The 23,400-nt window shown below is 62.3% G+C and overlaps 2 protein-coding genes across 4 annotated transcripts in view; one reads left to right on the forward strand and one right to left on the reverse strand.

Annotated features, from left to right (window-relative positions):
- RTN4RL1 (reticulon 4 receptor like 1) overlaps positions 1 to 5,421 on the reverse strand; it is a 30,179-nt gene extending 24,758 nt beyond the window's left edge. Inside the window, exon 1 of one of the 2 annotated variants that reach the window (XM_053961026.1) lies at positions 5,287 to 5,421. In XM_053961026.1, coding sequence (XP_053817001.1) covers positions 5,287 to 5,326 — 40 coding nt within the window. In that variant the 5' untranslated portion in view covers positions 5,327 to 5,421. Of the gene's footprint in view, positions 1 to 3,880; positions 4,259 to 5,286 lie in introns of those variants that run through there. The other variant, XM_053961027.1, reaches the window with a different exon arrangement.
- An 83-nt stretch (positions 5,422 to 5,504) lies between these two features.
- DPH1 (diphthamide biosynthesis 1) lies at positions 5,505 to 23,364 on the forward strand. 2 transcript variants are annotated; one of them, XM_053961028.1, is made up of 12 exons: positions 5,508 to 5,780; positions 6,520 to 6,666; positions 8,893 to 8,956; positions 16,346 to 16,467; positions 18,164 to 18,318; positions 18,937 to 19,058; positions 20,250 to 20,318; positions 21,020 to 21,176; positions 22,069 to 22,169; positions 22,401 to 22,479; positions 22,787 to 22,918; positions 23,260 to 23,364. In XM_053961028.1, the coding sequence occupies exons 1-12, from the start codon at positions 5,732 to 5,734 to the stop codon at positions 23,332 to 23,334; spliced, it is 1,272 nt and encodes a 423-aa protein (XP_053817003.1). In that variant the 5' UTR covers positions 5,508 to 5,731; the 3' UTR covers positions 23,335 to 23,364. The 2 variants fall into 2 exon arrangements, with proteins under 2 accessions (XP_053817004.1, XP_053817003.1); XM_053961029.1 differs by lacking the exon at positions 23,260 to 23,364 and having other exon boundaries at positions 5,505 to 5,780; positions 22,069 to 22,161; positions 22,787 to 22,872.
- The last annotated feature ends 36 nt before the right edge of the window (positions 23,365 to 23,400 follow it).

Here is a 23,400-nt window from a genome sequence, read left to right on the forward strand (position 1 = left end):
AAAAATAATACTCCTAAAAGTGTCCCCCCTCTGATTGCCGGGCGGCAGGCGCAGGGCTGTGGGTTTCCATGGTGATGCTGTTCCGCAGGGATGGTACAGGGGGATCGGTGGGATTGGTGCTTCCTCCATTTGGGAGATGGGACGTGGTGTTGACACCCAGAGCGAGGACAGCACCAGCCCTGCTGCTGGCACAGGATCCTGAGGCTGAGCCAGCTCTTTCCACCTTGGCCTTGAGCAGCATCACCCAAAATAGCAGGGGAAGAGCAGCCTTGCTGGAGAGGGCACGGATGCTCCTGTATCCCAGTGGTGCTCCTGAGGCCGTGCCCTGCACCCCTGCCCGTGCCAGCACACGGATCCCCAGCTCCTCCTCACTGACTCCCACCAGGATCCCTCTTGCTCCTGGCCTCATGGCTCTCCCTGCAGCCTCCCACTTGTTGCAGCTGCTCTTAAATTAGACTTCAGCTGCCTTTGGTGGGTTCTGAATGAGGGCAGCACCTCGCCCATCCCAACCTGCTGGGAACCCAAACAACAGCCACCACCGCTGGGGTGTGGGTGCCTGTGCTGCTGCTGCTCCACCAAAGAGCTCTGCAAACATAATCTGCTCTTAATAACCCAAGTCTCTATTGATCGTGGCTGAACCCTGGAATTGTACTTTGCAAACAAAGCCCAAGTTTTTGGCTGTTTGGGGGAGACTGGAGCAGCTCCCTGGGGTGGGAATGAGTGGCAGTGTCACCCAGGGGTGCCCCAGTGTGGGGCATAGTGGGACAGGTGATGTGGGGCTGAAGTGGCCGTGTCCTGGGTCACTCCTCTGCGAGGGGGGCTTTGCCTCTGCACTCCCACAGGGGCACTGCCAGGAGCAGGGGACGCCCCAGTGGGAGGCAGCCCTGGTCACACCTGGCCACCACCACATCCCTCCAGGCTCCCACACTTCCCTGCCTGGTTTTTGCCTTCAAACAAGATTTTGGCTCTTGCTGTCAAAACCCATCAGCGCTCCAGCAGTTTCCAGCAGCCCGAGTTCCTGCCTGACCCCAAGGCAATGACATCCCACTCGTGGCCTCATCCTGCAAACCATGGAGCCCCACTGCCCCTGCTGCTGGCCTGTGCGACTGGCTCCAGCACTGCCAGGTGCTTCAGGGAAAGATGGATGTGAAATCACACTGGAAAATGCATATTTTTACATCTCCTGGGCAGGTTCACTGATGTTTTTAGGGCAGCGCTTCAAGGCCACCTGGAGTGTCACCCACAGCTTCCGGCACCCAGATGGGACTGCGGGGCGCTGGGTGTGGCATTTTCGGCAAAAAGTGGGAATAACATCCAGCCAAGCGTGGCCACGGCTCTGACCCTGCCTGGCTCCATCAGTGCAGGTCACTGAGCAGCGACGGCTCCTTCGCATCCCGGCTCCGACTCCAGGTCCAGGCAGGTCTCGTCTGCCGAGCCCTCCTCTCTCCCCCCCAGCACCACTGCAGGGACAGCCTGGGCCACATCCTGACCCCCTCCCTTGCTTCACCGGGCACAGAGAGCTTGTGGCTTCCTATCAGCTCTTTATGAAATTAAACTTTTATAAGCAGAAAGGTTTCTGGGCTCTTGGCTCCCCGGCGCAAGAACCGCAGTCCAGCCTGCGCCTGCACCGTGCCCACTGACTGCTGCCCTGGCAGGGAGGGATGGAGGCTGGACGCCCCATCGATGGGATGAGCGATGGAAGGGACAGGGATGTGGCTGCCCATGACCTTGGTGTCATCCTTGACCTGGAAATCTCCTTCTCCTGCATCGCCAGTATTGCACTCCTGCCTGCAGCTGCCTGCGGCCCCCTCTGACAAGGCTGTGACACCCTCACCCCGGATGGAGCTGCACCCCACGCTGTCACCCACTGCCACGCCACCAGTGACATCCCACTGCACAGAATCCACCCTGAACCCCACCAGTGACTCCACGGATGAAGCCCACGGGGTGCAAGAGGCCCAAAATGCCCTCAGGAATAGCAGCGCTTGCCCGGCCACGCTGCCGCCATCCTGCTGCAAACGACTTTGCCCGTGTGGCACCGCGTGTGAAGCTGTCCCCTCGGAGCTGCCTCCCTTGGAGGTGTCAACCACGGCACAGCTCCTGCTGCCCCAAACCCTGCCATGGCCCCAGCCTCAAGCCTGGTCCCCAGCAGTGGGACGTGGAAGGCGGTGGCAGTGCCACCATCAGCCAGCGCTGCCACCCACCAGCACAGCCTTGCACTGCCACCATCCTTGACAAAATCAGTCACCCCGGAGCTCCACAGAGGGGTTTGGCCCCAGCCCAGCGCCCCAGCAGCAGCTGTCCCTTGGTCCCCTTGCTTCACATGTGGGATGTCCCCTCCACACCCCATTTGGGGCACATGCTGGGGACGGGGCCCCCCTGCCCAGGGGCGCCTGGCCCGGTGAGGCAGGGAGGGGAGAACCTGTCGGCAGGATGGAGGCCTCCTCTAACTGCCTGTTGAATTATTCAGGAACGGTATTAACTTATAAATGAGTGTGTTTGACTGATTTTGTGGTTGATGTACAGATAAATTCTAATGAAAGACAGCTACAAGATTTTAAATTATTAATTAGACTGCCACTTAACAAAGCCTATTTGGCACTCTATTTCCTTGCTTAACAAGACAAAAACTTTAAGAATAGGTTTTGCTTTAGCCCACAGGCTCTTCAATTTGCATTTTGTTTTTCTAGCTCCACAAATGAAAGCTGTAGATCTTGACCTTAACAGGCTACCCCTGGTGGGATCCAACCCTGTCGGCAGCCTCGCTGCCTGCCTCCACCTTGGGCTCCCAGTTTCCCAGCCTGGATGATGCTTTTCCTCCAGCCGGCTGCACCAGGGCTGGGAATCGAGGCTGGAAAGCGGGGCTGCTCCGAAGGCTTGGGGTTTGTTCTCAAGTCATCCAGCCGGGTTGGGTTAACACGCCAAACAAAGCTGAGGCGGGAGCCAGCTAAAGGAGCATCCGAGTGCGAGGCCACACAGCCACAAGGTGACATTTCCCCCAGCGGGAAAAAGCGTCTCTGGGGTGGCAGCGGGGGCTCTGCCCTGCCTGCCTGGGGGTCCGCACCCCAGTGCCAGGGGCTGCACGCACAGCGTTGGCACCTTCTCTGCTGCCCGAGCCTCGCCGGAGAGGGGCATGTGCTGGTGGTGGCGAGGGCTGGGCCCGGGGCTGTGTGGCCGCCCCCTCCCTGGGGCACGGGACAGCAGTGGGGGGGTCCAGCTGGGGTCTCACCGCATGGCACCGCTGTCCCCAGCATCTCCCCGCGACTGGCTCCGGTGCAGTGGGGCCGGGGGTCCTTCCCCCCCCCCCCCCCAACCGTCCGGGACCCCCGGAAGGGCCGGCTGCTCCCCTCGCCGTGATGTCACACAGCTCCCCGATGATGTCCCAGGCGGTTGCCATGGAAATCGCGTGATGTCACAGCGGAGCGATTCTCCTCGGAGGGGGGGGGCCGAACGGGACGGCTCGCCCCAACTTCCCCGCCGAACCCCCCGCGCTCCCCGGTGAGCCCCGTTTCCCGTTCCCTCGCCCTGAGGGACGAGCACCGACCCCCCCCCCCCCCCGCGCCCGCCGCATCCCCGCTGCCTCCGGGACCCGCCGTACCCCGGTGCCCGCGGGACCCACCGCGTCCCCGGTCCTGCGGGACCCGGCGCCTGCCCTGCCTCCCTTCGCTCCTCCCGGTCTCCCGCCTCCCCGCCGCGCTGCGCTCCCGCCGGTGCCGCTCCCCGGGGGGTGCCCGAGCCTCGGTGGCGGCGCCGGTAACACGGTGGCGGCGGGGGGCGCCCGGCGGCGCGGCCCCAACTTCGGCGGGGAGACAAACTTCGGGGCCGGCCCCGCTGCCCCCTGTGCCCGCGGCACCCGGTGCCCTCCCGGTGCGGTGCTCACCTTGGCGGAGCATCTTGGAGCCGGGGCGGGCGCGGTCTCCCGGCGGCGGCGGCGGCGGCGCTCAGAGCCTCGGGCGCGGCGGCGGCGAGCGGTAGCGGCGGCGGCGGCTGCTGCTGTACCGGGAACGAGGAGCCGGAGCCCGGGCGAGCGGCCCCCGCGGGGGCATGGCGGGCCGAGCCGCAGCGGCACCGGGGAGCGCCGGCCCCGGAGCACCGGGGAGCGCCGGCCGCGCCTCTGCCCGCCGCGCGTCCCGCCGCCGGCTTTTAGGGGGGAGCCGCCCCCTCGGGGCTGGGGCCGCCGCCGCCCCCCACCCCCTCGGGCAGAGCCTATAAAGGGGTGCCCGGTGCCGGTGCCGCGCTGCCTGCAGCGGCGGGCAGGGCTGGGCAGGGCGGGGCGGGGCAGCGACGGGGCGGGCAGGGCTGGGCCGGGCTGGGCTGGGCTGGGCGAGCCCCCCCCCCGGGCCCCCCCTTCCGCCGCCGCCGCCGCCGCCTCTCCCGCCTCCCGTGGACAGTTCGTGAAAGTGCCGCTGCTCCCGTTCCCCGCGCCGCCGCCCTCCCTCCGCCCCACCGGGGGGGGGGGTATGGCCCAGCGCCACCCCCCCGGGGCTCTGCGGTCCCTCCGGGACCGACTGTCACCCCCGGCACATCGTTGTCCCCACTGCCCTCGTCGTCCACACGGCGCCCCGTTATCGCACCGAGGCTCCGCCGCGCCGCCCCGCGCCTGCCGTGGTCACGGCTGTCCCCGCTGTCCCGCCTGCCCAGCACCGTCCCTGCCGCTCCCCGGGGACCCGCCGTCCCCTCGGGGCCCCTTCTCGTCCCCTCTGCCCGCCGTGTCCTGCCGAGATGTCGCCGTCCGATCCGGGTCTCTGCTGTCCGCGCTGTCCCCGCCGCCCCGGCACGGTCCCAGCCGCTCCCTACCGTGCCCTCCGCCCCTTCTGGTCCCCTCCGCCCTACCCGCTCCCTGCTGTCCCACCGGGGTCACGGATACCCCACCGGGGGCTCTGCTGTCCCCTCTGCCTCCCGGTCGCTGCTGTCCCCTTTGTCTCCCGGTTCCTGCTGTCCCCGCGCTCCCCGCCGCGGTCCCGACACCCCGGTGCCCCCGAGCTGTCCCCGCTGTCCCCAGACAGTCCCTCCTGCCTCCTCCCCCGTGCACCGCAGGGGGTCCCGTTATCCCACCGGGACCGCAGCTGTCCCCACCGCCCCGCCGGGATCGCCGCCTTCCTCGGGGGATCCCCGCTGCCTCCTCGGTCTTCTATCGTCCCCTGGAGGTCCCCGCTGACCCCGCACTGTCCCTCTTGCCTCCCTCCCTCTGTCCCACCGCGGCTCCCGTTACTCCAGCGGGAACGCTGCTGTCCCCACTGCCCCGAGCGGGTCCCGTTATTCCACCGGGAGCGCTGCTGTCCTTACTGCACCGTCGGGATCCCCGTGGTCTCCAGGGGGTCCCCATGACCCTCCGGTCCCTCTTGCCCCATGCTTCGCAGGGGCGTGTAGGGGGGGGGGGGGGACACACACGGACCCGTCACCACGACAACGCTCCCGATGCCCCCGCCCCGTCCCTGTGTTAACGTTTAGGACCGTTAACCCTGAAACTGTCAGCGCCGCGAGGGATGCGGCGGGACCACGTCCCCGACGTGAAGGGCGGACAGCCCCGCCATCGCAGCGCTTGTCACACCCCACCGCACTCCCAGCGCCCCGGCGGGACCGTGGCGGGAGCGCTCGGTCCCCGCCGCACCGCCCGTCCCGTCGGGGCCCGCCGGTGCGCTCCCGAGCTCGAGCTCTCGGCCGGCGACTGCTCCGGCCTTGCGCGGGGATCGCTTAGTGCTGCCTTCCCGCCTCCACGTGCGCCACAGCCATGGCGGCCCCCGTGCGGGCCGGGAGCGCGGCCCCGGTGCCCGCCAAAGGTGGGCTGGGACCGGCTCAGCGCGGGGCTCCCGGGGCCGCTACCGCGCGCTGTTTTGGTTGCCTCGACGGGGGAGTCCGGGCCGGTGGCGGGAGGTGGCTCCGCCGCCATCCCGGCCACCCCCGCCGCCGGCCCGGCCCAGCTGGCCCTTTGTCGGTTGTCCCGTGGGCCGTGCGGGGAGGGTTTGGTGGCTCGTGAGTGCCGGTGTTGGGCTGGAAATAGTGAATAATCCCCCTGCTGTCACTCCCCCGCTGCACTCTGGCATCGCCGAGATGTAGGGGGGCGGCTGCTGTCGGGGGGCGGCTTCAGGATGAGGCTCCCGGGGATGGATCACCCGGCGCTGGGCGGCTTTTTCCCGGTGGGATAACGGGATCCCCTTGTTGGGGAAACGGGGGTGCATTAGGGTGTCACCGCGGTGCTGGCCCATGAGCCCTGAGGGGCTGTGCGTGCTGTCCCCTCGCTGTGGGGACAGCCAGCCGCGCTCACAGGGTGTCACATCGTTACTGCGGCGTTTCTGGGCTAAAAAAAAAACCTTATTCCTCTGAAAAGCGCTAGCGATCTGCCCCCAGCGTGAAGGGCAGCACCCCACCGCTTTCCCCAGCTTGTCCCGAGGGGTTTGAGCACCAAGGACTGGCATGAGGACAGCAAGGCTGCTGGTGGCCCGTGGCGTGCGGGCTGCGCTCCCCACCCATCCCCTCCCCTCCGACGGCTCCTTTAGGTCCCCCCCGTTTGTCCCGCAGCCCGAGCGCGGCACGTGGCCCAGCAGATCCCCGAGGAGATCCTGGGCAACGCGGAGCTGCGGGAGGCGGCCGAGGCCCTGCCCCCCAACTACAACTTCGAGATCCCCAAGACCATCTGGCGCATCCGGCAGGCTCGGGCCAGGAAGGGTGAGCGCTGCCCCGGGGCATGAGCGGTTTTGGGGCTGGATTGTGCTGGTGGGACCCCCGTGGGGCAGGTGAGGCTGGGGCTGAGCTGCTGCTGTGCCCCCCGTGTGTTTAGGCTCTGTCTTGGCGAGCTCTCCTCCTCCCGAGGGGGGTTAATAGATCTGTTTCTCTGGATTATAATCACATCGGACAGGACAGGTTGAGCTGCGTGGACCTGTCAGCCTGGAGATGTGTCTGGGATGCTGGCCAGGTCCCTGCTGTGCTCCTCTTGCCTCTCTCCTCTCTCCCTGCGCTTCCCTGACACACTGCTGGGGCAGGGAAGGGGCAGCCCCACAACAGCGGGCACCGGGTGGGGCTGGCAGGGAGCTGGGCTGTGCTGCTCTCTGGTCCGAACCTTCCTCAGAGGGTTGTGTAGCCGCAGAGGAGCAGGGGATGATTGTGGAGGCTTCAGGAGTGGTGCCAGGGCTTTCCCTGCACAGCCTGTGCATCCCACGGAGCGATGTGTGATCAGCAGCAGGGCTCGGAGCCTCCCCCTCCATCCCCGGGTGTCACCAGCGTCCCCACCCTGACTTCACGTGCAGACAGGGGCTGCTCGTGGATTTGAAATGCTTTGTATCCACCTGGGAATGTCGCTGCCTGCTGCCACCGAGCTGGCAGGGCTGGCAAGGCGTCACGGGGATGTTGTGGAAGCTGAGCTGCTGCGGCTGCGGTGCCGAAGGGCCGCAGGCTGTGGGGCCGTCCGGCCCTTTCCAGCTGTGGGGTGGGAGTCAGGGCTGGGCGTGTCCCATCAGCACACGGCGAGGCCGCCCAGCCCTGCTGCTCTGGCTTTCCTTGCTGTGTTTTGCTGCTTGGCACCTCCTAATTAAATGTAAATATGCGGCTGGGATTTAGGTTTCCGAGCTGGGAGCGGAGCCCATCAGCCAGCCAGCCGTGCTGGGATTTAAAAATCCGCGTGTGCAGACACCAGCCAGGGGCTCGTTGCTGGGGGAACGTGGGCTCCCACAGGGCTGCAGCCAGCCCTGCCTGTGCCCTGCCTGCTCTGGGGTTTTGGGGGGGGTTGGGGAGCACCCCCTTTCCCCATTGTTCTGTGACAATGGTGGAGAGCGACCCAGCTGCCTCCTGCCAACCCGCTGTTTGCAGATCTGGGCTGGAGGGCAGCTCCAAATGGGCCAAAATAGTCTCAGATGGGCTGGGGGATGCTGGGATAGGGAACTTCCATCCCTGCCAGGTCAGGCAGGGGCTGGCAGAGCATGTGCAGCTTTCCTTGGCCCTGAAGGTTGGAACAGGGTGGGATCAGCCTAATTTGAGCCGGGCTTTTACACAGCTCCACACTGGCCAGTGGGTTGGGCCTGGAAGCACGGGGATTTTGTTGGAGGGGAATCTGGAGAGAGTGTTTGGATAGATAGCACAGAAGCTGGGATATCTTAGTGGCATTGGGAGGTGAAACAATAGGATTAATGGGGCCTCCTCCATTTAGCTCCTCCATCATGGTCCCTGCTCTTCCCCACCACCCCATGGGGGGCTCCCAGGCACCGGGCAGTTCGCTGGCCTTTGGAGGAAGAGGGATTGTTCTGATTGTTCTGTGAGGAGGGAGCAAATGAGGAAACATAATTTGTTGTTGAATAAATTCCTGCAAGGCACAATGCTGCGGCTGTTGTTGGCCACCCTCCTGAAATGGAGAGAGAAGCTGTGAGGGAGGTGTTGAAAAGGGCAGTGAGGATGATCAAAGGTTTGGAGCAGCTTCTGTATAAGGAGAGATTAAATAGGTTTAGATCCTTTAGTTGGAAAAGAGATGAACGAAAGGGGATATGATAGGGATGTAGAATTGTGAATGATGTGGAGAGGCTGAACAGGGGATGATTATTCACTCTTTCTCGTACCAGGAGAACCAGGGGCACGTGTTTACATTATTAGGAGCAGGTTTAAAATAAACAGAAGAAAGTTCCTTTTGCTGTGCAGCACATAATTAAAATCTGGAAGTCATTACTTTGGGAAGTGGGAGAGGCCAGCAGTGTCAGTGGGTTCAGGGAGGGATGAGGTGTGTGCACAGGGAGAGTGGATACAGCCCAAGGCAGGACAGTCTGCACCCCAGCTGCCAGAGCCACCCGGATTTTTGGCCAACACCTGGCAGGTTTGGGGAGGGTGGTTTGTGGCTGCACCTTGAGCTGGTCCCCACTTGAAGATGTCCCTTCCAGCCCCTCCTAACCCCGTGGCTGTTTCTCTTCCCAGTGGCCCTGCAGATGCCAGAAGGGCTCCTCATGTTCGCCTGCACCATCGCTGACATCATTGAGCGGTAAGACCACGGCTTTTCCCTGCGGGGCTCTGGGGCTGGCAAGGGGATGGGGGCTACTGCTGGGGATGGGTTGGCCACTGGGCAGGAAGAGGCCCAGGGCTATGGATGAGGACGTGCTGTGGCTGGGGCCACAACCTGGCTGGGCACAGCTGGGCAGCCCTGGGGCAGGTCACAGGGACCTGCTGCCAGCCCCGGGGACAGGGACCGGCACGGTGCCAGCCCAGCCCTCACTGCCTGGCTTCTCCTCCCCTCTCCGCCGTGCCGGGAGCTGCTGACAGGCTCAGCGTGCCGGGGCCCCGCAGGGGTGCTGGAGCCGGGGAGCTCCAGCAGGGAGCTGGAGCCGTGTTCACAAGCGGCTGACGCCAGCCCGGCCAGGGGAGGGCCGGCAGCGGGGCCACCGCTGCGGCAGGGACCCAGCCTCCTCCCCCCGGCCTCGTCCTGCCTCTGCAGCCTCGCTGCCCGGCACGGAGATGCGCAGGGGCAGCCTTGCTGCGGCTGGGCAGGCTTCAGGCCACGGTGATGGCACGGAAAGGGTCGCTCCTGCTGGGTGACCCCTTTGCCACGGCTCCTCTCTTGATTTTTCCGTGCCGCTTGAGAAGCGAGGCTGAGGCACTGGAGAGGAACTGGGCTGTGCAGTGACAGTGGATGCAGGCACCTTGCAGAAATTGGCCGTGATCTCTTTCCTGCTGAGCGCGGCTGCCTTCCTCCCCACCTACCACAGCCCCTTCCGCAGCCCTTCTCTGTTTTAGCACAATGAATTAGTGCTAATAGCACTTCGTGCCTCGTCTGCCATCGGGGTCGTGGCACTCATTAGCAGCTGCCTTGCCGAGGCCAGCAGCCTCGCCTAGCTGCAGCTGCTGTGCTGAGTGGGAAGGCAGCCGTGCCCGCGGGCTTTGTCCCCATCGTCTCCCCCGCGGCAGCCCCGCACTCGGTGGGAAGGTGGGCGCGGGCAAGGGACGGGCGCGGGGGGCAGGGGAGGGGTGCGAGTGTGGGCAGCTCTGCGTGGGCTTGTCCCTTTAAGTGGAGCTGCCTCCTCTCCAGCTTTGGCACCCAGCCGCTTTCATGTCTCCGACTTCAAAGGCAGCGGATTAAGGGGCTCTTTTATCTGAATGAAACCTTAAGCCCCACTTCCTGGTGGATGGTGGATTCCAGGGTGCTGAATGCCAGGGTGCCGCTGGATTCTGGGGTGCTGGCATCCTTGCTGGGCTGGTGAGGGGTGCTGGTGGGAGATGGGTGCTGCGTGGGTGGAGGAGCCCAGCCAAGGGAGGGGATGTGGGGGCACTGATGGGATGGTGTTTGGATGTGGGATGGCTTCAAGGCTGAGCAGAAGGGCTGTATCCTTCCCTCACTGCCACCATGCAGCACCCAGAGACACCCCACTGCCACTCCCTTACTGGGAGCACTGGGTGCCATCCGTGACCCTGGCTGGGGATGTGGCTGTGCTGGGTACCAGCACTGCCAGCTGGAGGATTGTGGCTGTGGGCAGGACTGAGCCCAGCCCTGTGTCCACTCTCTCGGGGACACACTGGGGACCCAGTTACACTGCTGGAGGTGAGGTGTGAATCGGCAGGTGGCCTCGTTAGTTCCTGCCTCTTCCTGCTATTAATATTCATCGCCAGCATTAATGTGGAATGGAAGCTCGGCCGCCCGCTCCTGCTGGCCCTCCTCACCCAGTGCTGGGGCCGGATGAGCCTCCGACGTGACAGGAATCGCTGCAGCTGTGTGCTCTGGCTGCCATCACCAGGCTGGGGACAGGGGCTTGGGGGTACCATCAGCCCTGGGCTGGTGTCCCTCCTGGTGACAGAGAGGATGTGAGGGCTGAGCGTGACAGGAATACCTGTGTGCCCACTGGGGACATTGCTCAGCGAGCAGCCCCTTTCCCCAGCCCATTCCTACAGCCTCCTGCCGTGTCCTTGCTGGTGGGAGTTTGGGGAGTGAGTTTTCCCTCCCCTGCATTCTCGGCTGCTGGCTACAGAGCTGTGCCCGGGGCTGGTGCCCCTGGGGTGACAGTGCCCACCCCTGTGTGTTTCGGTTGAACTGGAGCCGTGTCAGCTGCCACTCACACTGAATATTTATCCCTTCTGCTGGAGCTGCCTTTTAATAGAATATTTGTGCCGTGGCCTGGTGGCGCTGGGGAGAGCCAAGAGCGGGGATGTGGCTCACTCCCCCGCAGCACAGGCGGCTCCAGGGGGACACGGTGCTCGCTGTGCGTCTGTCTGTCCCCGTGCAGTGGGATGGCAGTGTCACCACGTCCCTCACTGCCATGTGGGAGAGAGCAGGCCCCCGGGGAGCTCCGTGGAGTAAGGAGGGGAGGGGGCGGCCAGGTGGGGCCTGTCTGAGCTTCCCAGCATTGCACTGGCGCTGGGCGAGCCCCGAGGGGCTGCGGGGATGAAGATGTAGCCGAAGCATCACAGCCGCCGCGGAAAGGCCGGTGGGGTTCTCAGCCTGGAGCCTTTGAAATCGAGAGCGAGCTCGGAGCATTGACCGGTGTGAGGCCAGTTAATTACCGTTAATAGGTTTGTCATTGTCAAAGCTGTGCCGGGGCGAGCGGCCCGGCTGCCGGGGGGGGGGGGGGGGCGTCGGGGCCGGGGTCTGCGCGCTGCCGGCGCCACATCACGACACTCCCGCGGCACCTTCCAAATTGGCTCCATTTGTCACGGCTGATGTAATTCGGCAGAGGGGAACTCGTGCTGGGGGGCGGCAGCGTGGAGAGCCGCGTGGGGGGAGCTCGGACCACGGCTCGGGGAGGGGCAGCCCCCCAGCCCACCCGCTGCCATGCCGGGGAGGTGGCAGTCGTGTCCCCCTGCGCCACCAGCTTGCAGCTGGGGGCTGTGCAGCCAGGAGCGGACCCCTGCTCCCCTCCCTGCCGGGGCTGGAGCAGACGGATCAGCTGGGCTCTCAGCTGGGCTTTTGATTCCGTGTTAATAAAGTCGGCTGTCAGGCTTCGCAGCTGCTAATCCCTCTGTCTTCCTGTGCCACTCCGGGGTGAGAGGCTCCTGCTAATCAGCTGAGGCTTGGTGGCAGGGATGGGCAATGGCAGGGGGGCCCAGGGGTGTCCTGATGCCCGCAGAGGCTGCCCTGTCACAGCTTTAAACACCTCCCAACTCCCAGTGGCTTTTGAAGATCCATGCGAGGTGGTGCTGGAGGTGCACAGACCATCCTAAACTCATCCTGGTGACTCAGGAGCATACAGAGACTTTTTGGAGTCACAGCAGGTCCTAGTTGAGAAATAAAGAGTTAAACATCTGTGTGCACAGCCCAACAGCTGTGGCAGAGCTTGAAATGCCCCACTATGGCCAGGACAAAACAGGCTCTGATGGACAGTGTGCCCCACAGTACCCGGTGCCATGGCTGGTGTGCCCAGCAGGTTCCCAGTGCCAGCAGGTGCCAGGTCCCTTGGCCAGGCAGGTCTGCCATGTGGCCCAGAGCAGTGTGGGACTGAATGCTGCGATGAAGATGGCAGCATCACCAGGAGGTCCCAAAAGGCCACCCTGGGACACTAACAGAGATCAGGATCTGGCCTGAGCTGCACAGTGCTGTGGCTCTGCTGGCCAGCGCTGCTTTCCCTTCTCCCCTCGTCCTTTTCAGCACAACCTGGAGGCTCTGGCAGCGGGTGCACACTGTGCAGGGGAACTTAATCACTGTCATTAACCACACAACAGCGTCATTAGGAGGAATGAAGTTCTCACTTCATTGGAGATGTTCAAAACCTTCTACCCGGGTGGTGGCTGCGCCGGGGGTGGGGGTTGGGCCGGGGGGAATGTGTGGGGTCTATAGGGCTATCAGCTCCCAGGCTGGGATGTGCCAGCACAGGTGTGGTGCCCACTACCAGTGCCCCATGCCACCTCCTTGTATCCCACAGAGCTCTGTGTTGTGAAGAGAGGACACAGGATGGTCATGGTGCCTTTACAACCAACGTGCACTGCCCCTTGGTTTGCCTTATTTTGGGTTTTTTTCACTGCTACGGGACCAGCAAAGCTGGGGTGCCCTGGGACATGCCCCTTGTGAGGTGGTGTTTGCCCTGCCACCTATAGTGAGGACAGAGTGGGAAGTCCCCTCAGGGGAGGGGAGCCAGCTGGAGATGGTTCCTCCTGGGGGGCTGTGGGGAGACAGAGGGGAGACCTCTCCTCATTGTGCCCCGCTTGCAGAAGCTCTGTGGGGCTCCATCACTGCCCAGCTGCAGCCGGGCTCTTCCAGCACCAACTGCAATAAAATCACAAACTCATTATTTTAATTATGTGCAGCCTTCCTGTGCTAATGAAGTTGGGAGTCTGGTAATGGGGCTTGGTGATGGGCTTCTCTGCTAATTAAGTGCACTGTTGTCAGCCAGGGCTGGGCTCAGCCCCCACAGCCCAGGACAGCAGCACCCACGGGTGTCCTGGGACACGCTGGGCTTGGGCACAGAGCAGGCAGTGGGGGTAGAGTTTGTGGGGTGGTTGTGGGGTATTTGAAAGGCCACACGCAGGTGAGGCAAGGGGCAGTCTGCACCATGTCCATGTTCCCAGCACAATACGCAGGCACCCTGGCATCCCAGTGCCGGCTCCATCCTCCCACAGCACGGGGGTGCCAGGACTGGCCACTCTCAGCCCAGTCCCCTCAATCCCCTCCCCACCAAGGGCTGGTGGAAACACAGGGGCTGAGGACTTGTCCCTGCTGGACAGAGCTGCTCTCTGCCTCATGGCTTGAGGACCAGCACTGTATCATTCACACACTGCCAAGGGACCTTGCGCTCCTGCCAGCAGCAAATGCTCTCATTCATTTTTCGAGGGGCTGGGATAAATCAGGGCTGCTCCAGCCAAGTGCCTGTGCTCAGGTGACAGGGGCTGGCTACCCCATGCTTGGAGATATGCAGGCTCCATGTGCATGTCTCTGACCCAGCGTTTTCAGCCCCAAAACTTGTCCCTGGATTGCTGCTGCCTCCATCCTGCACTGGGGAGCAGGGCTGGGAGGGCCTGGGGGTCCCAGCTGGGGTTGGGACAGGGACCTGGCCTGCCCTGGAGCACATCCTGCCAGTGCTGAGCATGGCACTTTATAAATGGGATTTTGGGAGCCATCTGTTTAAAGGAGCAGATAATGAATTAGGGGCGGATGAGAAAAATGCTAAGGCCAGGCGGTTTTTCAGAATGAGCCGGGGTTTGCGGGATGTAAAAGATGAATAACCTCCCCACGTGTTCAATATTCATGAGCTCCCAGCTGTAATGAGCGTCTCGGCGCTGGGTGGGGACATCCCTGTCACCACTGCCAGCACGCTGCTGGGACCTATCTGTGGCTGTGACAACTTCCAGGGACACAAAACACTGACAAGGATGCTGCCGTGGCAGCCCCTTGCCCATGTCCTGGTCTGGGCTGGTTGGCGAGCAGCTCCCCAGCCCGCATCGGAGGCAGGTGGTTGCTAATTGACATTTCCTTCCTCTGTAGTTTGATGAAAGACTCTGGCGACACTCAACTGATTAAAACATCAAGGGGAGGCCCTGGCGCCTGCCTTTGATTTGTCTCAGGAGATGATTACGGCTCTGCTCGATTGTCCAGCCCAGCCCAGCCGGAGCGGGTGATCCTGGTGTGTGCCATCCTGGAGCCCCTCCTGCAGCACCACCGGGCTCCTGGCCTTGCCAGCACCATTGGGTTCCCTCCTCACCAGGCACCATCCCGTGGCCTCTTTGCTCTCCTGTGACTCCACTCCCTGCAGCCAGAGGAGGAATCTTGCCCATGGCCAGCGCAGGGCTCAGCCTCATCTCTCCCTGCCCAGCTGCAGCCCCACACATCGGGCAGGGCCACGGGCACCTCTGCCCTCCTCCTTCCACCGTTGCTATTTCACTTTCTTGCTCTTCACCCCCAGGGACTTTCTCTGGGGTTTGGGCCAATTTGCATACATTTTAATCTATAAAAAATTAAGCGGCGCTGGCTGCCGCTCTGAGTCAGACCTCCCCATCCTGAATCTTAAGGAGCTGAATAATTTTCCACTTTTGCTGAGATGTGTGGAGTCTGATTCATGTTCATCTCATCACCTCTCATTAGAGGAGGGCTGGGGGCTCAGAAGGGTGGGAAGAGCCTTCTCGAACCTTCACCAGCAGCCCCCAGCCCCATGGTGTGGCCACGTGGGCAGTGGAGGAGCCATCCTCCCATCCAGGCCACGCTGGCCGTGAGGAATCGCGGGATTTGGGTGCTGGCAGGATCCTGCCCATCTTCTGACGTTCCCCAGCTGCATCCCCAACCCTTGTGGAGCGGGAGCTGCGCAGGCCGGACTCAGAGGTGAGGATGGCTGTGCCCCCTCCTCGGGGATGCTCCAGCGTTGCTGCTCCCCTGTCCCCCTCCCCGGGCGCTGACGGATGGGCCGGAGCTGTTAATATTCAGCACGCTCCGCCATTTCTCCACCTTCTGCCATCTGCCCAGCTCTGCCCACCATTTCTATTCTTGCCGCCGACGTAACGCTCCCTGCCTGGCGCTTGGGGGGAGCGCGGGACCCTGGCCCCCAGCCAGCGATGGGTGCTGCAGGGGGTGATGCTGTGCCAGCGCCCCCTCCTTCCCTGGTCTCCTGTGCCAGCAGCAGGGGGGACCCCACTGGCACCGAGCTGCACTGGGCCTCGATTAAATAAGGAATTAGCATCTGGTTTAAGCAGCCCCTCCAGGCGCGGGGCTTTGTCATCGTGATACCTGCTCTCATCCTGCTGCGGCAGCTCCCTGGGAAGGTAGCCAAGCTAATAATCCCCCAAAATGGTGCAATAAATACCCACAAAGGTGGTGCCTCTGAATCATGCCAGAGCCCTGGCTTTGCTGCTCAGCGCTGGTGTGTGCCCCTTCACCCACAGGCTGGCAGGTGCCAGGTGGGTTTGGACTGGAGCACTGGGGATAGGGGACAGCACCAGTGGTGATTTGGTGCTTTCCCTCGCCAAGTGCCACTTAAGCACCAGCTCTTCTGGAGGTCACCCAGCTTGGCCAAACTGGCATCCAGGGCTGACACAGTCATGTGCAGATTGGATTCACTGGCTCACAGAGTGCCCAGCCACGGGGTGATGGTGGCTTGGCTGGCACCACAAGGGATGCCAGGACAGCTCCAGTCCCCAGGGCTGGCTGGTGGAAGTGGTGGCACCACGCTGTGCCGGGTCTCCCTCTGCTGCTCTCCCCGCTGGAGCATTAGGAATCTGGCAGCGTATTGTTTGATGAGTGGATAATCCGCTGAATTGCAAACAGCTTTACCCAATTGAAGAGGCGGATTAGCGCTCTCCAGCTTAATCATGTTGACATCTCGGAGAGTAGCCAGTGCTTGTCCTCTTCGGCGCGTGGCTCGGTGGCAGCACGGGGTCCCCCTATAGTGACATGCCACGGGGCTGGGGGACAGAACCTGGGCTGTGGTGACACGGCCGTGACCCTCAGTGCTCTGCCTTCCCACAGATTCACGGATGCAGAGGCAGTGGTGATGGGTGACGTGACCTACGGCGCCTGCTGCGTGGATGACTACACGGCCCGGGCCCTGGGTGCTGACTTCCTGGTGCACTATGGACACAGTTGCCTAAGTAGGTGGCACCGAGTCCCGGGGTGCTGCTGGGGTGTGGCACTGTGGAGGCTGTGCTGCTGCCACCGTGCCACGCTGAGAACTCCACGCCCCTCTCGACACCAGCTCAGAGACTTAGTGCCAAAGGCTAATCCCTTCCCAGAGGGCTTTCTGTTCTCCAGCTTCAGCTGCTGGCTTTGGATGGGGCCAGGCTGGCTGGGTGGTTGCTCACGGGCAGGATTTTGGGCGCAGCAGGGCGTGCTCATCCTGCTCGGCTGCTGCAGCAGCGCACGGATCCAGACGTGTCCCCAAGAGCAGAGCAGCAAGGCCATGGCTTGGCAGGACCCCGCTGGCCCAGGGGATGAGGCTGCTCTTGCTCCCCACCTGGCCTCTGTGGAGTGATGACAAAGGGAATGATGGCAGAGGAGAGCAAGGGCCTGGGGGTCCCACTTGCCCCGGGGCCAGGAAAGGCGGCTGTGCGGGTACAGTGCAGGCTGGGCAGGGAAGGGAGGAGGAGGAGGAGGCTGTGTGCTCCCCAGGCGGACAGTACTCTGGATCCAGTTGCCATGGAAACTGCGCTGCTGTCCCAGATGCTGCTAACTTTGAAGTCCACCCAGGATGGAATCAGCCCAAAAATAACAATAAGACGCTCTGGGTTTTAAGGTGGATCTGCAGAATTGCCACAGTGAGCAGGAGGTGTGTGCATCCCCGCTGCTGCCACGCTCCCAGCACCTGGCAGCCCTCCTGGACGTTTATGGGGCCCTATAAACAGGTTTGAAGAATTGCATCAGGCTCTGTATGAAATACTGACTCCCCAGTTGAGAACTCTGTCCTGAAAGCCACGTCGGTGTGAGCGTTCCTGGTGATAAATACATGTGCTAGGTGCTTTGTTACGGAAGGAGGGTTATGGGCACCACTGGAACAGGGAGTATAAAACTCCTGGTTTGTAGCCTGCTGCTCATGAATGAACAGCGGGAAGGGGAGGAAGGGGCCGTATCCATATCTGGGGAATGGGAGTCCCATCAGCTGGAGCTGCTTCCTGCAGGGACAGGCAGGCACTGCCAGGCTGACTGTCACCAGACCAGCTGCCATCTGCTGCCCATGGCCTTGTCACCCTTGCCTGCTCTGGAGTGGGTGGGTCACAGGGCAGAGTTGGACGGGTTACAGGGCACCCTGGATTATCCATGGGCTGCTGTGAGGATGCTGGGCTCCTTTTGAGCTGCCCAGGTTGGTCCTGTCACCAGGGTGGCCAGTGGTGAAGCACACAGTCCTTCCTGCTCCCTCCCAGCCCCACGTGCCCCGCAGGAGGGAGTAATTTGCACTTAATTGTGATCAGGCAAAGAGCACCAAAATGGGAAGTGAACGTGGAGCTGTGGATCGATGTGGACTCTGTGTACTTTAATTATTCACTTAATCGTGGTGACAAAGGCTTCTTAGCACCAGGGGTAATTAGATTTGTGTTCATTGATTCCCCAGGCTGCCATTATCTGGAGAGAAACAGAGCCGGTGCTCTCTGTGGTTCCCATCTGCACCCCCTGCCCTGGGTGCCAGCACAGGCAGAGGGATGGCACAGCCCACCCTGCCTATGCCAGGGCAGTTTGGGGCACAGGGAGCCCCACCAACATGCTTTATCCCCCAGCTGCAGGCAGCAACAGCCTGGGGCTCGCTGGAGCCCCGGGTGTACCCCACACTCAGACCCTGTCTCTTCCTGTCACCAGTTCCCATCGACTCCACGCAGGGGCTGAAGATGCTCTATGTGTTCGTGGACATAAAGATCGATGCATCCCATTTTCTTGAGACCATTCGCTTCAACTTTGCAGCAGGCACCTCCCTGGCCCTGGTCAGCACCATCCAGTTCGTCTCCACGGTGCAGGTGAGATGGAAATCCCTGGCTTTTGTCTCCCCCTGAGTTTTCCTCTGGCTCAGCCCTTCCCTGTCCCAGCCCCGCGGTGGGAGCGGCTGCCCCGGGGTGCTGGTGGAGCTGGTTCCTCTCTGACAGTCGCTGCAATAATGTGGTGCTGCCATAATGTTGATCAAGTACTTTGTAATAACTCTGATCAATGTTTCATGGCGGCACCCCTCCCCAGCTCCCCCGGGAGCTGCTCTGGAAATGTCAGGGCAGGCGGTGGAGCACTTGGCATTTTGATGCAGTGCCGGCAGCGGCCGGGGAAGCTCCGGCGGGTCTGTCTGTCTGCCCCTGAACGGCCGGCTGGGCAGGAGGGGAGGAGATGAATGAGCCTCTTGAGCCGTGTCTATCAAAACACGGGGCTATCCAAGCGTTAAGCTTTTTCCATTGTCTTTTAATTGATACGTCGGCTGAGCCTCGCTGAGCATCCCGGCTGGCGGGGCTGTTCCTGGTGCCACCCTGAGCGGGCTGGTTCTCCTCCACTGGGTCACGACAGCTGGGACTGCCAGGGTCAGGGTGTCCCTAAGGGTCCTCAGCCACCCTTTGTGCCATGGCCTGTCCCTGCTGACCCCACGTCTCCCACAGGCAGTGTCACAGGAGCTGCGCTCCCAGTACAAGGTGTGCGTGCCCCAGTGTAAGCCACTGTCCCCGGGAGAGATCCTGGGCTGTACGTCACCCCGGCTCGCTCAGGACACGGATGCCATCGTGTAAGTACCCGGGGTCCTTCAGCATCCTCCTGCCTGGCCCAGACTTGCCATCCTTCCTGCACCCCCTACCTGGTTTTGTGCAATTTTCGGGGTGGTGAGGGTTATCCACAGGCTGGGATAGGCCCCCTTCAGCTCCTCACACTGCTTTAAGTGGCGTGTGCTTGTAGCACGGAGGAAATAATTGAGTCGTATATCAGAATAGATAATAGATGGAAGGGCGGGTGGATAATTGGAAAAGACAAATGGCCGGGGCCCAACATCACAGCAACATTAATTTTATTTAAGGACAGCAAATTAGAGGGAGCACTTCGCTTCCTATCACCTAATTATTTTAGGTAATGGAAATGCTTAATGTACTGTGAATACAGTGTGCTGCAGAATAAATAAATACAAGGACCCCACCCCTGGGGGGAGCTGGGGAGCCCAGGTGTGGGTTTGGGCCCTGCTGAGCTCCTTCTTGCCCATGTTGCTGGGAGCCAACAGCACCAGTGCCTTTCCAAGCACGGCCATGCAGGGAGCTGGGCTCCAAATTGCTGGACACAGGGGCAGTGAGAGCTCTGGATTCATCCTGAGCCACTTTCCATCTCCCCAAGGACATCGGGAGCAGGCAGGGGCAGCCAGGCTGGCACTGCATTGGTGAGAGTGGGTCGTTGCAGCTGGCACAGGAGTGGCAGTGCGGTACCAACCCGCGCAGGTGCACTCGGCCTTACCTGCGTCCTCTCTGCATTATTATTTTCTTCTTTGCACCGTCTCTGGGGCTAACTTTTGCAGACAAATTAGCTTTGATCTCCCAAAATGTCATTCTCCAATTAAGGGCAAAATCTAGTCAAGTTTTACGTCTGAATTCATTTTCCAGGCCCTCACTCCATTAGGGCAGCTGAATGAAAGGCTTTGAAATGTAATTGCTGACTGGAAATCCGATTAGAAATGGAAGCAGCAACGTCTAGAGCCAGCCATTGAGATGGAGCAGCTCCCAGCCACCCCGTGCTGGTGCGAGCACCCCTCCTTGCTCTGAGCATGGCTGCCTCTCCAGCCCTGCCATGCCCGGGAGCCCTTCTGTGCCTGCTGCCCCTGGGTCCCAGCACAGGAGCTTGGATTCCTGACATCTCCACTGTGCTGCAGTTTGGGAAGGACACGTGGATGGGGTGCTGCTGTTTCCCAGTGCCATAGCTCTCCCTCCCCTCTCGGCAGGTATTTGGGCGACGGGCGCTTCCACCTGGAGTCCATCATGATTGCCAACCCAGGGATACCTGCATACAGGTACAGGCACCCACTCCAATCCCATGGTGGGGACCACCCCATCTGTCCCCATGTGCCCCCCAGGGCTGGGCAGGCAGCTGCCAGCAGCAGGCATGGGCAGGTGAGAGGCCACGGGGTGGGTGAGGATGTGCTTGGGGGAGATGAACACCAGCCATTTACTCCAGCTGAATATAAACATTTTGACAAGTACCTGTGAAAGCTCGTGGAGGTGCAGCCATTAAAGCCCGGCTGCTGCAGGCAGAGGCCATAAAGCGCGATGATGAGGCCGCTGAAAGCAGATGAAATATCAGGAGTGAAAGGCTGGGCCCATTTGGCAGAATCTGAATTTCCTAGTAGGTCGTTTGTTACAAACGGGAGGCGCACGTCAGGTTTATGGCGCTGGTGAAGCTGCCGAAACCCGAGTGGGATTTGATTAAAATTCTCCTCGTCAAACAAAGCAACAAATCAAAGAATTCTTCATAATTGATGAGCCAGGATGGGGGGGAGCCGAGTGTGAAGCCGAGCACGGAGCCGAGGCTGTGCTGGGTGCTGTGGTGGGACACTTGTCCCTATCCCTGTCCTTGTCCCCTAACGAGCCGGCTGGGTCCTACATCAGCCAGGAGGACAGATGCTGTGGGAGGCAATTAGTGCTAATGAGGGACGGGCATCACTGGGAGGAGGGCAGGTGATGGAGCCCGTGTGAGCCTGGCTGTGCTTTGCAGGTACGATCCCTACAGCAAAGTGTTCTCGCAGGAGCACTACAGCCACGAGCGCATGCACCGCGCCCGGCAGGACGCCATCCGCACTGCCAGCACTGCCCGCTGCTGGGGACTCATCCTGGGCACGCTGGGACGCCAGGGCTCCCCCAGCATCCTACAGGTACCAGCCCCCTCCCCAGTGTCCCCACCGGGCACCAGGCACTGCTGTTGGATGGGGGGAAGGACTGGTGAGCATCGCTGCCAGGGTGAGGGTGGATGTGGCACCGCTGGCAACCCATCAGTGGCCACTGGCCCCGGTCTGCCTGGGCAATTAGCAGCAGATGAGGGAGGCTGGACAAGGGCTCATTAAACCCCTTCCTGGGGAGAGCTGGCCAGTCTTGGAGAACCTCCCCCCCCCCCCCGTCCAGACAGCTCGGCAATTAATTGGCTGGGTTTGTTTTAATTGGATGAACTTCCGATCAGGTTCAGCAGCCCTGCTCAGCTGCCGTGCTGGTGCTTTCTGCACCCGGCTGGGTGAGGGGAGCAGGACAGCAGAGTTCTGCCCTCTGAGCACGGTGGCCCTGCTCACACCCAGAAATGCTGGGGTAGCCACAGGTGAGATTTGAGGCAGAGCAGGGACCAATGGGCAGAGCAGGGCAGCAAGGTCCCAGCATCTGCTCTTCCACAGCGGGCAGGGCACGGGCATGGCCAGGGCTGGCTGGGCAGGGGGTGATTAGTGCTGGCTCTGGAGGACAAGGACATCTCTGGCCCCTGTCCTCCTCCTGAAAGCTCTGGCTGCAGCCAGCCCAAGACAGGCGGGTGTCCCAGGGCAGGCAGCCGCTAACGAGAACAGATTGTTGTCATTGAGCAGTAATTACTTCATTAGGCTGAGGCACGTGCTGGGGAGAGCTGGGCACAAGCCGGAGCCGTGGCCACAGTCTGGCCTATGACTGCCAAGGGGACACGTGGGGCAGAGCTGGGACCCTCAGAGGGTCTGATGGCCAAGAAGGGGCTGTGGGCAGGGCTTGGGGGGGCTTGCTGGGGGACTCTAACCCTTCCTTTTTCCCCCGCAGCACCTGGAGTCACGTCTCTGCGCCCTGGGCCGGCCCTATGTGCGGGTGCTGCTGTCTGAGATCTTCCCCAGCAAGTTAAAGCTCTTCCCCCAGGTGGATGTGTGAGTGCTTCTGACCCCCCTCCAGCCCCAGGGTGCCCCATCCCTGTGCAGTTCCCACTTGAAGCTGTCCCTGACACTGCTGTCCTGCTGTCACTGTGCAGGGAAGGGGCATGGCTGTCCTTACCAGAGCGGTGCTGGCACAGTGAGGACCTTCTGGGATTCTGCTGAGGGGCTTCACTGTGCCGTGTTCTTCCCAAAATGCTCATCCCCATTGTGACGTTTCCCTTCCAGGTGGGTGCAGGTAGCCTGTCCCCGGCTCTCCATCGATTGGGGAGAGGCCTTCAGCAAGCCACTGCTGACACCCTATGAGGTGAGCACACCCCTCTCTGTTTTGGGGGGACGGTCCTGGCTTGGGGTGATGCACCAGAGCAGGCTTGGGGATGTCCCTGCACCCAGACAGTGTCCCCTCCTCTCTCCATCTGTGCTCTGTGCACAGTCCAGGCATGCTGCTGGGATATCCAGTCTTTTGGGAAACCACTGGGATTCCCAGAGCCTCCAGCTTTGCCCCAGCAGTGCCCTCCTCGGCACAGCAGGCTGGATGCTGGGACCTCTCCCAGCACCACCAGCTTCCCCTCTGCAGGCAGTGCTCGGGGACTCATCCCCGGTCCTCTCCGCAGGCTGCGGTGGCTCTCCAGGACATCGAGTGGCAGCAGCCTTATCCCATGGACTTCTACGCCAGCCAGTCCCTGGGGCCGTGGACGGTGAACCACGGTGGCACGCAGCCCCCGCGCCGCGGGCGGCCGGCACAGGTGGGCAGCGGGGGGACACCGGGTCCCCGCTCGGTCCCTCGGGCCGGTGAGAGCACCGGGACGGGCTGAGCACCCGGTGCCGCTCGGTGCCCGGTGCCACGTACCGAAAGCGCCACCCCGTGGTGTCGTTACCATCGAACAGTAACGGGGACAATGCCAGCCCGGCCCTGGGGAGGGACACGCGGCTCTGCCCAGCCCTGTCGGGGTGAGCGCCTGCCGATCCCCGCGGCTCCCCGGGAAAGGGGGGGGTTCCCCCGCGGGGTGCTGCGGGCTGGGCACGGACGGGCTCATCGCAGCTCCGGCTGGGGCTGGGACATCCCTGACCCTCCCTTTCCCTGCAGGGGAAGCCACCCGCGCCCCTCGCCCCGCCCGAGGGCGGGGAGCAGCCAAGCACCGGGGACCTCGCAGCTTCGTGAGAGTCACCCGCGGCTGCCGCGCTCTGGGACCCGGCGTGGGCAGAGGCGGGGTCGCCGCTGCTGTAA

Source organism: Vidua chalybeata, chromosome 20, assembly GCF_026979565.1.
Source record: "Vidua chalybeata isolate OUT-0048 chromosome 20, bVidCha1 merged haplotype, whole genome shotgun sequence".
In the NCBI taxonomy this organism is placed as follows: domain Eukaryota; kingdom Metazoa; phylum Chordata; class Aves; order Passeriformes; family Viduidae; genus Vidua; species Vidua chalybeata.